The sequence below is a fragment of the Capricornis sumatraensis genome, chromosome 8 (genome assembly GCF_032405125.1).
Source record: "Capricornis sumatraensis isolate serow.1 chromosome 8, serow.2, whole genome shotgun sequence".
Taxonomy (NCBI): domain Eukaryota; kingdom Metazoa; phylum Chordata; class Mammalia; order Artiodactyla; family Bovidae; genus Capricornis; species Capricornis sumatraensis.
Genome location: NC_091076.1, coordinates 9,285,373 through 9,300,756, shown reverse-complemented (window position 1 = coordinate 9,300,756; position 15,384 = coordinate 9,285,373). Strand labels below are relative to the sequence as shown.

Here is a 15,384-nt window from a genome sequence, read left to right as displayed (position 1 = left end):
ATAATCAAAATAGTATGGTGCTGGCATAAAAACAGGCACAAAGGATGGTGGATCAGATAGAGAGCCCAGATACAAACCCATACATAAATGTTCAACAAGATTTTAATAAGGGAACACACAATGAGGAAAGAATAATGTCTCCAATAAATAGTATTGGGGAAATTGGATATTCATATGCAAAAGAATGAAACTGAGTCCCAGTCTTACACAACTCACAAAAATTAACTTCAAATAAATTAAAGATTTAAAGGTAAATCCTAAAAGCATAAATTAGAGATACCAAGGGAACATTTCATGCAAAGATGGGCTCAATAAAGGACAGAAGTGGTGGGGACCTAACAGAAGAAGAAGATATTAAGAAAAGGTGGCAAGAATACATAGGAGAACTACATAAAAGATCTTCATGACCCAGATAACCACGATGGTGTGATCACTCACCTAGAGCCAGACATCCTGGAATGTGAAATCAAGTGGGCATTAGGAAGTATCACTACGAACAAAGCTAGTGAAGGTGATGAAATTCCAGTTGAGCTATTTCAAATCCTGAAAGATGACGCTGTGAAAGTGCTGCACTCAATATGGCAGCAAATTTGGATAACTCAGCAGTGGCCACAGGAATGGAAAAGGTCAGTTTTCATTTAAGTCCAAAGAAAGGCAATGCCAAAGAACGCTCAGACAAATTCACTCATCTCACACGCTAATAAAGCAATGCTCAAAATTCTCCAAGCCAGGCTTCAGCAATATGTGAACCATGAACTTCCAGATGTTCAAGCTGGATTTAGAAAAGGCAGAGGAACCAGAGATCAAATTGCCAACATCCACTGGATCATGGAAAAAGCAATAGAGTTCCAGAAAAACATCTATTTCTGCTTTATTGACTATGCCAAAGCCTTTGACTGTGTGGATCATAATAAACTGTGGAAAATTCTGAAAGAGATGGGAATACCAGAGCACCTGACCTGCCTCTTGAGAAACCTATATGCAGGTCAGGAAGGAACAGTTAGAAACGGACATGGAATAACAGACTGGTTCCAAATAGGAAAAGAAGTATGTCAAGGCTGTATATTGTCACCCTGCTTATTTAACTTATGTGCAGAGTACATCATGAGAAACACTGGGCTGGAGGAAGCACAAGCTGGAATCGAGATTGCTGGGAGAAATATCAATAACCTCAGATATGCAGATGACATCACCCTTATGGTGGAAAGTGAAGAAGAACTAAAGGGCCTCTTGGTGAAAGTGAAAGAGGAGAGTGAAAATGTTAAAGCTCAACATTCAGAAAACTAAAGTCATGGCATCTGGTCCAATCACTTCAAGGCAAACAAATGGGGAGACAGTGGAAACAGTGTCAGAATTTATTTTTTTGGGCTCCAAAATCAGTACAGATGGTGACAGCAGCCATGAAAGTAAAAGACGCTTACTGCTTGGAAGGAAAGTTATGACCAACCTAGACAGCGTATTTAAAAGGAGAGACATCACTGTGTCAACAAAGGTCCGTCTCGTCAAGGCTATGGTTTTTCCAATAATTATGTATGGATGTGAGAGTTGGACTATAAAGAAAGCTGAGTGCTGAAGAATTGATGCCTTTGAACTGTGGTGTTGGAGAAGACTCTTGAGAGTCCCATGGACTGCAAGGAGATACAACCAGTCCATCCTAAAGGAGATCAGTCCTGGATGTTCAATGGAAGGACTGATGTTGAAGCTGAAACTCCAGTACTTTGGCCACCTGATGCAAAGAGCTGACTCATTTGAAAAGACCCTGATGCTGGGAAAGATTGAGGGCAGGAGGAGAAGGGGACAACAGAGGATGAGATGGTTGGATGGCATCACCGACTCAATGGACATGGGTTTGGGTGGACTCCAGGAGTTGGTGATGGACAGGGAGGCCTGGTGTGTTGCGGTTCATGGGGTTGCGAAGAGTCGGACACAACTGAATGACTGTACTGAACTGAACTGAAAAGCATAAAACTCCTAGCAGGGAGAGGTTGTTGAAACAGGAAAAGAGCTTCTTGACGTGAGTCTTGACAATGTTTCTTGAATAAGACATCAAAAGCATAAGCAACAAAAGCAAAAATGAAAAGGTAGGACTGCATCAAACTAAAGAGCCTCTGCACGGCTGAGAAAACAATGAATTGAAAAGGCAGTTTACAACTTGGGAGAAATTAATGTATGGCAAAACCACTACAATATTGTAATTAGCCTCCAATTGAAATAAATTTATATTTTAAAAAATAATTTTCCAACCATATATCTGATTAAGGGTTAATATTAAAAATATATAAAGAAACTGTTAATTTTCTCAAAAGTAAAAATAATTCAATTTTAAATGAGCAAACGATCTGAATAGACATTTTTCTAAAGAAGAAACAAATGGCCAATAGATATGTGAAAAGGTGCTCAGCATAATTTAGGGACATGCAAACTAAAACCCATTGAAGTATTATCTTACACCTATTGTCAAAAAGATAAAAGATAACAAATGTTCACAAGGATGTTGAAAAAGGAAAACCTTACACACATTGTTGATGGGGATGTAAATTGGTACAGCCATTGTGGCAAGTGCTATGGTAGTTTCTCAAAAAATTAAAAACTGAACTATCATATGACCCAGCAATTCTACTTCTGGGTGCATATCCAAAGGAAATGAAATCAGTATCTTGAAGGGAAATCTGCACATCCATATTAATTTAGCAATTTTAAGAACAGACAAAATTTAGAAATAGTCTAGACATCCTTCAAAAGTTAAATGAGTAAAGAAAGTGTGAGAGACACAGACATATGCAATGGAATATTATTCTGACTTTTAAAAATATAAGGAGATCTTCCCATTTGCAACAATATGGATTAACCTGGAGGGCATTATGCTAAGGGAAATAAGCAAGAGAAATATTTTATGATATTATTTACATGTGCAATCTTGAAAAAAGAACAGTTTCTTAGAAACACAGAACAGAATAGTGGTTGCAAAGGGCTAGAGAAAAGGAGAAATGGGGAGACATAGGTCAAAATGTAAAAACCTTCAGATATAAGTCTGGGAAACTAATGTACAGCATGGTGACTATAGTTAATGATAATGGTATCCAATGAATGCTTCCCTGGTAGCTCAGACGGTAAATAATCTACCTGCAATGCAAGAGACCTGGGTTTGATCCCTGGGGTGGGAAGATCCCCAGGAGAGGGGAATGGCTACCCACTCCAGTATTCTTGCCTGGAGAATGCCATAGATGAGCCTGGTGGGCTACAGCCCATGGGATTGCAAACAGTCAGACACAACTAGTGACTAATACACTTACATCCTATGAATGAATAAAGATGTGGTATATACACAATGGAATATTGGCCATAAGAAATGAAATATTGTCATTTGTAGCAACATGTATGGACCCTGAAAATAGCATACTAAATGAAGTAACTCAGAGAAAGACAAATTACTTATCACTTATACACAAATTCTTAAAAATATATATATGATACAAATGAATCTATTTACAAAACAGATTCACAGACATAGAAAACAAACTTATGATTACCAAAGGGGAAAGCTGAGGTGGGGGGTGTAAATTATGAGCATAGAATTAATAAATACACACTATTATATATGGGCTCCCCTGATGACGCAGGCAGTAAAAAATCTGCCTGCAATGCAGGAGACCCGGGTTAGATCTCTGGATCGGGAAGATCTCCTGGAAAAGGGAGTGACAACCCACTCCAGTATTCTTGCCTAGAGAATCCCATGAGCAGAGGAGCCTGGTAGACTACAGTCCATGGGGTTTCAAAGAGTCAGACACAAACTGAGCAACTAACACTAACACTAATATATATGAAATAGGTAATCAGCAAGGGTTTACTGTATCCTTTATAACACAGGGAATAATATTAAGTATTTTATAATAACCCATAATAAAAATAACCTGAAAATTTTTATACATATGATTATAGGCATAATTATATATATGGATCACTTTGCTGTAAGTCCAAAACTAACACAATATTATAAATCAATTGTATTTCAATTAAAATAATAAATAAAAAATTTTACTTAATAAGTTAATAAGAATCTCAGCTGTACTAGATGTAAACTGATATGCACATTTGTGACTACAAATCTCTGTGAGAAAGGCCTTACTTTTTATTCTCCTAATATCCTAATCCTGATTCTCTGATTTATTTATCTGCTTATTCTTCTTTTGAATGACAAGGACACTGAGGCTAAAAGATATTCAATTCACTTCTCAAGGTACATACCTGGAAAATGGCAGAGCCATTGTATAACACCAAGTAATAAAGTGTGGGCATAAAATATACTACTCCAAGATCTCCTCTGATTTTGTCCTTAGATTTAATGCCAGGCATTTCATTCATGAAGGCACAACATGCTAGGATTTCCCTTAAAGAGGCTGACTCGTAGACCAAAGTTAAGGCTGTCACAAGAATTAGTCTCCTTCCTGAAAAAAACGTTTTTTCTATCAAGAGCAGCCAACTGAGAACCAAGCTCAGTTTTCAGATTTTCAGGCCTCTCTCATAAAAATGAAGCTTTGGACCTAAATTTAAGTAACTCTTCCTTTAATGCCTTCCTGACCTAAATCTACAATCTTGACACCCCTTTTTATTCCCAAAAGGCAAATTGAGTCTCATGTCAAAATGCCATTGCCACTGTACAGTTTCCCTTTAACTCCATGATTCTCCATTCATAACACTGTACACCTGTCATTACATATTCAGTGTCTATATTTTCCAGTAGGAACAAAGGGAAGTCATCTACCTGGTCCTCTGTTAGGAACCTCACAAAGCCTACAATTGTGCGACCACTGAACAGTTTGTTTTGTTGAAGGTCCTGAGATCTGCCATGCAGGAGGAGCTGGAGGCAGCACAGACCAAACCTTCTGTGTTTGACTTGTTCCGCACACCCAACCTGCGTAAAAGGATCTGCCTCCTGTCCTTTGTGAGGTGGGCTTGACACAGTACATGAGGGATGTTAAAATAGTGGAGATGTGATTGTATTTGTTATTTCAACATCTATAACATGCCAGAGGGACAGATTTGAAACAAAGTATGAGGAAGTTAAGAATATGGTTGCTATGTTTGGTAAAAGTGAAAAGGTTATGAAAAGGTAAGCAAAGAAGTAATTATACAATGATAAGTTCTGTTTGTCATATACCCTACCAGGCTCATCACTACAGATGCTGAGAATGTCAATCATGGCACATGATTGGATCTAAGTTTCTTGGCTATAAGTTTCTTCACTTGTTCTAATTTTAATTAAAGTAAAACTACAAATAGTAAAATGAACAAATAGATGCTATTCAATAAATAATTCCATATATAGATAGCCGTCACCCAGATCAAGGTATAGAAAAAAAGCTAAAATTCTAGAAGGCTCCATCATATCTCCTCTACAGCAAAACTCTCTCCCCGAAAGTGTAATAATATTTATGACCTCCATCATCATACAATCATTTATGATAATTTTAAAGTGATAGTCTTGCAAGGAAATATTTCACAAAATAGACCATTCCTTAAGAGTTTATCGCCAACCACTGCTTGTCTGGGCCAATATTATTACAATTGGTAGGGCCTATAGTCTAAACTTATGTGTCTTTCACCTTTGTTCACCACAGATTTGCAAACGTGCTGACCCATTTTGGCCTGACTCTCCACCTCCAGCACTTGGGGAGCAATATTTTCTTGTTCCAGATTCTCTTTGGCATAGTCACCATCCCAGCCAATTACGCCGCTCTTTTGGCACTGAATCACCTGGGCCGTCGAATAACCCAGATGCTTTTCATATTTCTGCTGGCAGTCTCCACTTTAACCATCACTTGTGTGTCTGAAGGTAAGAAAAGGCCAAATATTCAAGCAAGAAAATGTCTTCCCCGCCCTCATTTCTCATGAATTGTACTGGTCACACCTATTTCAAGCAAGAAGAAAATGGAGATTGGGTTCTAACAATTCCCCAAAACCAATCTGGAATTTTAGTACATGTCCATGCTAAGTCACTTCAGTCTTGTCTGACTCTTTGTGACGGACTGTGGCCCACCAGGATCCTCTGTCCATGGGATTCTCTAGGCAAGAATACTGGAGTGGGTTGCAGTGCCCTCCTCTAGGGGATCTTCCTGATTCAGGGTTTGAACCTGTGTTTCCTGCCTCTCCCGCATTGACAGGCAGGTTCTTTACCACTGGTGCCACCTAGGAAGCCACAGGTGTTTTAGTACATATTTTGCTATTAAGTTGCTGGGAAAAGAGCCAAAGATCCATCAAGGTTGGCTCTGATATAACGTCCAAGAAGTATCTGGAAACTGGTACCATGTATTACTGGCAGTTTCTCTAAGATAGCATTTGATCACTTGGCTTTGCTTAGTCATGCTTCATTTGGGTGTTTGTTTGCTTGTTTTTGGCCATGCGGTGCAGCAAGCAGGGATCTTCGCTCCCTGACCAGGGAATGAACCCAGGCCCCCTGCAGTGGAAGTGCGGAGTCTTAACTCCTGGGTGGCCAGGGAAGTCCTGCCTTTTTATAGTAAGTATGAAGGGTCTAGGAGCTTCTCTGGTGCCTCAGCAGTAAAGAATCTCCTTGCAATGCAGGAGACGCGGGTTCAGTCCCTAGGTTGGGAAGATCTCCAGGAGAAGGAAACAGCAACCTACTCCAGTATTGTTGCCTGGAGACCCCCATGGAGCCTGGCAAGCTACTGTCCATGAGATCGCAAAGAGTTGGACACGACTTAGCGACTAAACAACAACAACCTGGAGGGTCTAGACCTTGTAACCGCATGTCATGCAAGGACACAATACTCTCACTTCCTCTCTTCAGGCTCTCTCTCTTTTTTTTTTTTAAATTAACTTATTTATCTTAATTGGAGGATAATTACTTTACAATTTTGTGATGGTTTTTGCCATACATCGATATGAATCAGCCTCAGGTATACATGTATCCCCATTTCTGAACCCCCCCACTTCCATCTCCCTCTCTACCCCATCCCTCTGGGTTGTCCCAGAGCACCAGCTTTGAGTGCCCTGATTCATGCAGTGAACCATGACATTTTATTCCATGATTCTGTCTCCAACTCTGGTTTAGGGGTGTGGTCTTGACTTCAAGAAAACAAGAATTTCTTATCTTCAGGCAGAGAAGAAATATCCATTAGGAACAAGTCACTGGAGTTTAAGGGCCCCTCTTAGAATCAATTTCACTGAATTAAGCAATCATGTGTAATAAATAGGGGAACCCAGATGGTCACCATGCTTCACCTGACTCCCAGTGTGCAGTTATATATTTTACATGATACTTGATTAGCAAGTTCCTCTCCTCATCTTTTTATTATTATTATTATTATTGGAACATAATTGTTTTATACTGTGTTAGTTTCTGCTGTACAAAAAAAGTGAGTCAGCTATATGTATACAGAGATCCCCTCCCTTTTGTAGCTCCCTCCTACAGACCCCCCACCCCACCCGTCTACCTCATCACAGAGCACTGAGCTGAGTCTCCTGTGCTATACAGCAACTTCTCACTAGCTAGCTATTTTACACCTGGTAGTATATGTATGTTAATCCTAGATTCCACACATATGCATTAATATACAGTACTTGTTTTTCTCTTTCTGACTAACTTCACTCTGTATGACAGACTCTAGGATCAGCTACATCACTACAAACGGTCCAACTTCATTCCTTTTTATGGCTGAATAATATCCCCTTGTATATATGTACCACCTCTTCTTTATCCATTCATTTGTCTGCTGATGTACATTTAGGTTGCTTTTATGTTCTAGCTCTTGTAAACAGTGCTGCAACCAAATTGGAGTAGATGTGCTTTTAGAATTATGGTTTTCTCAGGATATATGCCCAGTAGTGGGATTACTGCGTCATATGGGTAGCTCTGATTTTAGCCTTGCTTCTCTCTTCATCTTGAACAGCATCAGCAGAGCAAGTTTGCTGCCTTACATTCAACGTCACTCCAGTGTTGCAATATTCTTGTGAGATTTTTTGTAACTGGGTGGAAACTGACTGAACCTTGCTTTCAGTGTTTCCTGAAGGCTAGCATTCTTTCCCTTGTGAAGGTCCTTACTGCTGATTTTCTAACATTATTCTAAACCTAGTTGCTCTTCAAATGGTTCATTAACATAGCAGCCCTGCCCTTTTATTATATTCTTCTGCAATATAAGTCCCTTGTAAATATTGCATATGCACCAATGTTTCAAACCCATGAGGATTTAAGTGATGATCATACCCCTCAGAAACTGCCAACAAGAGTTCTACATTCTACCTCAAGGGTAGAGGAGACACAGAAGAGAATTAGTGCCAGAGAACATCTGCTGGTCTCACCTTCTTTTTCCTCTTCTGCAAATCTCAGACATTCAAGGAGAATTGATGAAATAACCCAGACCCTTTTATTCATCATGAGTCATAAAAAGTAGATAAGTCACATTTCTCAGTCTATTAGACACCGCACATTTTCGACCCCTGTGCAGCTTCTCTACAATGTATACTTGCAAACACCTCCATTCAGATCTTCTTTACTTATAATTACAGGAATGCAATTGCTTCAGCTCATATTTCATGTCTCACTGGTCTTTCTCTTTCCAGAAATGCAGGCCCTGCGTATGGCATTGGCAGCTTTGGCAACAGGAGTTTCTTTTGCCACATTTGCCAGTAACTTTTGCCATGGAAGTGAGCTAATTCCTACTGTGCTCAGGTATACTGAAATCTCATGGATACTCTTTCAGGATCAAAACAGACCTTTCTGAGTTAACTGAGATTTATTGAAGGAAGAAGAGAAGATTGGTTAGTTATCAAAGCAATCAACTATAATTATAAAACACCAGCAATTTATAAGCAAATTTAATTAAAGCAGACTTTGTTAGGCACTGGGTGATGCCCTTAAATGCATCATCTTATATAGTCTTCTGAACCACACGAAGGATAGATGGCATGAGTAATGGTATATTTTAATGATCAAACTGTTTTAATGCACTTAATGTACTTGAATTTGAAAAAATCGCTTATGACTAACAGAAAATTTCAAAAGCAAGCATATGTCATCAGCCTTCTCTACTGCTATGCGATCTCCCATAATCAAAGGAAAATAATAAATCACAAATTATATTGTAGATTTGTACTTGACTTTCTTGTATTATTGTTTATACCCCAAGGGTAACATCTGTGGGAATCATGGGAATTGCTTCTAATACTGGGGCAGCCCTGGCTCCCCTCTTGATGATCCTAACAGTGTATTCCCCTCACCTGCCCTGGATCATCTATGGAGTCTTACCCATCCTCGCTGGTCTTGTTGTCCCACTCCTTCCTGAAACCAGGAATAAGCCTCTGCCTGATTCCATCCAGGATGTGGAAAATGAGTGAGTAAACCCTCTACATGTCCCTTGGGGGAGCTGGGGACTCAGGGTTTGTGATGAAGAGGGCAAAACGTGAATTGAGACACTGTCCCCCAAACAAGCTAAGATCTAAGCTATTTCCAGGTGATCCGCACCTTTGGTTTAGCTAGTCTCATCCCTCCCCACAGTGACCTCAGACTCCCCCAGGCTTCCCTGGATCACCCAGGCCAACATCAGTATGCACCAGTAGGTTTAGTGGTGAAGAAGCCAAAATCAGATGCCCTGGTGTGACATACACACCTCTGAAGGTGTTTCACAAACAGGCACTGATTCAAACACCGGATTCTCATCCCTCAGACCCTGGCAGACCTCAGCCCAGTGAGGGCAATAAACTCTCTGAGATTGTTGGTGTCTGTAGGTCTGTGACCTGCCCAGATCACTGAAGACCTGAGGGAGACCAAGAAGAAGACGAGAGCCCCTCCCCTCCCACAGATGGCAATGTATCTCGGGGGAAAGAGTCCTATTGTGTTACCTGTGAGATTCGGACCATCTGACTTTCCCTGGAAATGAAATGTTACAAAAAGAGAGAAGAAGCGTAGTAAATATTGGGATTTTAAAGTGATGACTGGGAAAGGATTCTATGACTTTCTGTGTTCCATTTGCCTTTTCCAAAAACTTTTGACCAATGCAATGGTTTCCAAAAGTAAAAGTAGAAACTATCGAAGCTGCCTTCCCAAAGTTTGCTCTGGGAGTTTGGTCTTTTTCTTCACAAGATTCATTCCAACTCTCAGGGCTGAGGTCACAGTTTTCACCCAAGCTGGTGAACAGAAGATTAGCTTATTCTGAAAAAATAAACATGTAGGGCATATAGGCTTCTTCCATGTCTTTTTATTGTTTGTGTTTGATTACTGGTTTATTTGTATTTGTCCTAGGGAAAAAAGCTCAAGAAAAACAAAGCAGGAAGATACTTTCATGAAAGTGACACAGTGTTAAGGGATTCCAGGAATGAACTGTTAACCAAAGAGGAAAAAAAAATTGGTGTCTTTCCTAAATATTAACAAAATGTGAAGAATAAATAAAACAAACAATATGATAAAAACATTGATATATGGCAAAACCAATATAATATTGTAAAGTAATTAACCTCCAATTAAAATAAATAAATTCATATTTTAAAAAAATAGATCCCATTTACTATTGTTGTATTAATTGCTAAATATTCAATACCTACAACCAATCATTGTAAGAGGTATAAAAGAAAATAGAATTATAAAAAAATATTTATATTAGAATGTTTATGTAATGGTAGAAACCTAGTATGCTTCTAGATAGTAAAATTATTAGTCTTAAAAGCACTAATGTTTTTTGCAGTTAGTTGGTAGAATAACTGGTAGAGGAATTACAATTTTAAAAAACCTATATATTTTGAGATATTAAATCTTGTTTCAAATACATTTAGAAATTAATAGTAGACAAGATGATTCAGAAAAAGATGATTACAGAGTGGACTGAGCTGCTTGTTAAGTAGAGAAGCATGTGCAAGTCTTTAATATTGTAAGCTATAATAGTAAAAAAAAAAAATAGTGATAGCGGATGCATTTTCAAACAAAAAGAAATCCAGAAACAGACCATAGTATTTAAACATTTAATATATCATAATTTGGGTATAAGTCACTAGAGGAAATAGAGTATTGTGCAAGAAAATAGCATTAACCATGTGGTTGCTGCTGCTGCTGCTGCTGCTGCTAAGTCACTTCAGTTGTGTCTGATTCTGTGCGACCCCATAGACGGCAGCCCACCAGGCTCCTCCATCCCTGGGATTCTCCAGGCAAGAACACTGGGGTAGGTTGCCATTTCCTTCTCCAATGTATGAAAGTAAAAGGTAAAAGTGAAGTCGCTCAGTCCTGTCCAACTCTTAGCAACCCCATAGACTGCAGCCTACCAGGTTCCTCTGCCCATGGGATTTTCCAGGCAAGAGTACTGGAGTGGGGTGCCATTGCCTTCTCCAAACCATGTGGTTAGAAGTTGCTAATAATTTGATCACATAGTAAACCAGAAAAATCTACCTGAATAAAGTTAAATGGAACAAATAAACAAGAGAGATGATCATACTGCTTTCTTTCTGTTTTGAATGACTTTTATCTCATTTTCTTACCTAATTGCTCCAGCTGGGACTTCCAGTACCATGTTGAATAGAAGTGTCAAGAGTGGACATTCTTGACCTGTTCCTCCTATTAAAGGAAACACTTTCAGTTTCCCCTGTTAAGTACAATGTTAGCTGTGGGCTTCTCATAGATAGCCTTTAGTATGTTCAGGCAATTTCCTGCTATTCCTGTTTATTAGTGTTTTTATCACAAAAGGGTGTTATTTTTGTGAAATTCTTTTTTGCATTCATTGAGACGATCATTTGATTTTTATCCCTCATTCTCTTAATGTAGCATGTCACATTATTGACCTGATGTGTTGAACCATCCTTACATAACAGGGTTAAATCCCATGTTGTCATGATGTATAACCCTTTTAACAAGCTGTCAAATTATTTTCTAACATTTTGTTGGGAATCTTTGTGTCCACATGCATCAGGAATACTGGCCTATAACATTCTTTTCTTGTATTAATAGTATTTTAGCTTTGGTATCAGGATAATGCTAGCCTCAAAATATTAATTTGGGAGTGTTCCCTCTTCTTCAGTTTCTGATAGAGTTTTGAGAACTTGTGTTAATTCTTTAAATGTCTGCTAGAATGCATCTGTAAAGCCATCTGGTCCCGAGCTTTTCTTTGTTATAACAAAGTGCGTATGTGCTCAGTCATGTCCGACTCTTTGCAACCCTTTGGCCTCTAGCCTTCCAGGCTCCTCTATCCATGGGATTTTTCAGGCAAGAATACTGGAGCGGGAACTCCTCCAAGGGATCTTCCTGACCCAGGGATCTGACCCATGTCTCCTGAGTCTTCTATGTTGACAGGTGGATTCTTTACCAGGGAGCCATCCGAGAAGTCTGGCACCGAGGCTTGGGTGGTTCAGCTGGTAAAGAACTTGCCTGTCAATACAGGAGATGCTGAAGGAAATCAGTCCTGAATATTCATTGGGACTGATGCTTAAGCTGAAGCTTCAATACTTTGGCCACCTGATGTGAAGAAGAGACTCATTGGAAAAGACCTTGACACTGGGAAAGATTGAAGGCAGGAGGAGAAGGGAATGACAGAGGATGAGATGGTTGGATGGGATCACTAATTCAATAGACATAAGTTTCAGCAAACTCTGAGAGATGGTGAAGGGCAGGGAAGCCTGGTGTGTTGCAGTCCATGAGGTCACAAAGAGTAGGACAAGACTGAGCAACTGAACAACAACAACCCCATCCTGAAGCTATGCTATAGCCCAGCAAGAGCAGCCTCAGCAGAACAAAAGGAGGTCCATCACCTTCTTTTTACAAGGGACTTATGAGTTACGTTTCAGGAACAGATCAAATATTAGAATAAAAAATACTCCCAGTGCCTTAATCTCTCAGGAAATTAGAAAGCTTTGGGGCCAGGAGCCAGGTACAAAGACCAAAATATATACTTCTTACCATATCACAATATCATATTAAATCACAAAGAAAAATCAGTAATTTCTATGATGGAATATGATGACATATTCCAATCTACAACCTCTAACCATCTAAAGAAAATTAAAAATTCATGCAATTAAAAAAATTAAAAGACTTTCCCTTCTGAAACTCGCAAAGCTACCTCTGAAGTATCTCTTTGTTGAAAGAGGAATAAATCAACTGAAATTTCAGACTACTCAAAAATAAAAATAATTAAAAGACTAAAGACAGGAGATACAGGGTTTTTAAAAAATAGTAATCAAACACAAATTATAGCACTAAATATTTCTCTCACAAATAATAAAAGAATGAAAATAATGAATGAATTTCCAGCCAAGAAACTACAAAAAGTAAAACAAAACAAAACAAATCACAATAATAGATCAAAGACAAAAAGGATTCAAGTACAGTACAGAATAAAGAACACATAATTAATACATATTGTATATCTGAAAATATTTATCAAATACAAAAGTGCTAGCTAAAGTAATTAAGGAAAAGGGAGAAAGTGCAAATGTAGGAAACATAACATGAAATGAGTAACAGAGCAAATTGGGAAAAATCACCAGCTAGACGCAGAGCTCCTGCTGGTGGTGGCCAGGCAGAGTCCCTGCAGGTGCCAGCGGTGCACCACCCTCTCTCCACCTGGTGAGAGGTGTACACAGTGGACAGCAGCCCACACCAGCCAGTGACAGAGGCGTCTCCCTGCAACACCCACACTCCAAGGACTGGAGCTTCACCTTGCACTGTGTCCCAATGGCCACAGGCTCCAGAACTGACCTGGCCACTGCCTCTCCCATGCTCTCCAAGCCGGCTGAACCTGACAACTGCTGCACCCCCAGCTTACCCTCACCACCACCACCACGTGTAGTCACTACAGTGACCAGAGCAAGCAGGAGGGTGAGGCGCAGTTAGTGAGTGGTCCTTGGCATCCAGACTACTGGATTGTCCAACTGGAGGACAGAGCCAGAGGAAATGGCCAATGGTGCTGCCTTGATGGCTATTTGGAAAGAGGCTGGAGTGCAGGAAAAAGTTAGTACCTAGGGAATATTGGAGAACCAAGACAGAAAGGCCAGAACACAAGTGTATGTTCTGTTCTGACAGTCACTGAACTATGAGGAGATTGGAAATGTTCTACAACTCAGGGGTCCCCAACCTCTGGGATCTAATGACTGATGATCTGAGGTGGAGCTAATGTAATAATAATAGAAATAGAGTACACAATAAATGTAATATGCTTGAATTATCCCCAAAATCATCTCCCCGCCATCCATGGAAAAGTTGTCTTCCACAAAACCAGTTCCTGGTGCCACAAATGTTGAGAACTGCTGCTGTAAGTGTAGGATAGAGTGGTTCAAGGGAGTGGATGCAGTCAACGTTCTGGAATGTCATAAACCTGCACTTGCGGTGTATATGCGAAGCAAAAGCTTGGTTGCTGCCAGCCAGTGGGAATTCTAAACCCTGGTCCCACATGACCCACCTCCAAGATAATAAAAATACATCTACAACTGCAGAACATTCCTCTGGATAGTGTAAGATAAAGACAGTGAAGAGGCTGTCTACCAAAGGTACAACGGAGAGGGAGTGGGGAGGTGCAGGTGGGTATGGAGGTGTTGGGGGGATGCTTTTTTTTTAGTTGACACTTCATAAGGTAACAATTTTATTTTACAAATTCCAGTTGGTGATTATTTCTCAATTATCCAATAACTATTTCGACAAATTAGAGAGGCCTCTGCTAGTATCAAGGCTCTGATTCCTCATAGAGTTCAGGTGAAGAAGAGAAGTCTACTCTGGATCCCTTCATGGTCACCAAAACTGTTGATTGAAATATAATATGGTGCAATATGAGAGTTGTGAGTTTAAGTTTTATTTGGGACAAAATGAGGGCTATAACCTGGGAGACAGCATCTTAGGTAGCTCTGGGGGAAGGTCAATATTATATATGGTTTTAATAAAGGGCAATAAATGCAGTCAAGCACACATTTTGGCAGAGGCTTGTTGCTAGTCACAAGGAACAGGTTTCAACATTAATAATTTTAGTGATTTTCTAGACGTGAGGAGATGCAAGATTTTGAGCTCATAAAATCTTCTGAAAATATCTAACTATCTAAAGGTGTAATTAGATATTTGCCAGTTTTTCCCTTGAACAGTGTTGATCTCGACTCCAGAATACTTTCAGGGTGTGCTGGAGGTCAGCAATTGCAGTGGCTAATAAGTTAATTCTTACAGAAGCAGATGGCAAGCGCCAATTTTTAGTTGGTAGCTTCTATTAATTTGCTAGAGTGGCTTACTTAACATAAAAAAGAGAGCTTTGTTGCTCTCAACACAGGAAATTCCAAGGTTTTAAGAGCTCTGTGCCAGGAACTAAGATGAAGACCAAATATATGAAGGAAAAAATAAGCACACTAGATAAAATTGAAATTTCTATCATCTTTAGCTACAGTTGGGCTTTTGTGGTGGTGATAAAGATGTTC

The 15,384-nt window shown here is 39.5% G+C and overlaps 1 protein-coding gene across 2 annotated transcripts in view; it reads left to right on the top strand.

Moving 5' to 3' along the window:
- LOC138084495 (organic anion transporter 7-like) overlaps positions 1–10,458 on the top strand; it is a 38,816-nt gene extending 28,358 nt beyond the window's left edge. The window contains exons 6-10 of one of the 2 annotated variants that reach the window (XM_068978807.1): positions 4,832–4,947; positions 5,619–5,833; positions 8,578–8,686; positions 9,144–9,347; positions 10,256–10,458. In XM_068978807.1, coding sequence (XP_068834908.1) covers positions 4,832–4,947; positions 5,619–5,833; positions 8,578–8,686; positions 9,144–9,347; positions 10,256–10,316 — 705 coding nt within the window. In that variant the 3' untranslated portion in view covers positions 10,317–10,458. Of the gene's footprint in view, positions 1–4,831; positions 4,948–5,618; positions 5,834–8,577; positions 8,776–9,143; positions 9,348–10,255 lie in introns of those variants that run through there. The other variant, XM_068978809.1, reaches the window with a different exon arrangement.
- Positions 10,459–15,384: the final 4,926 nt, after the last annotated feature.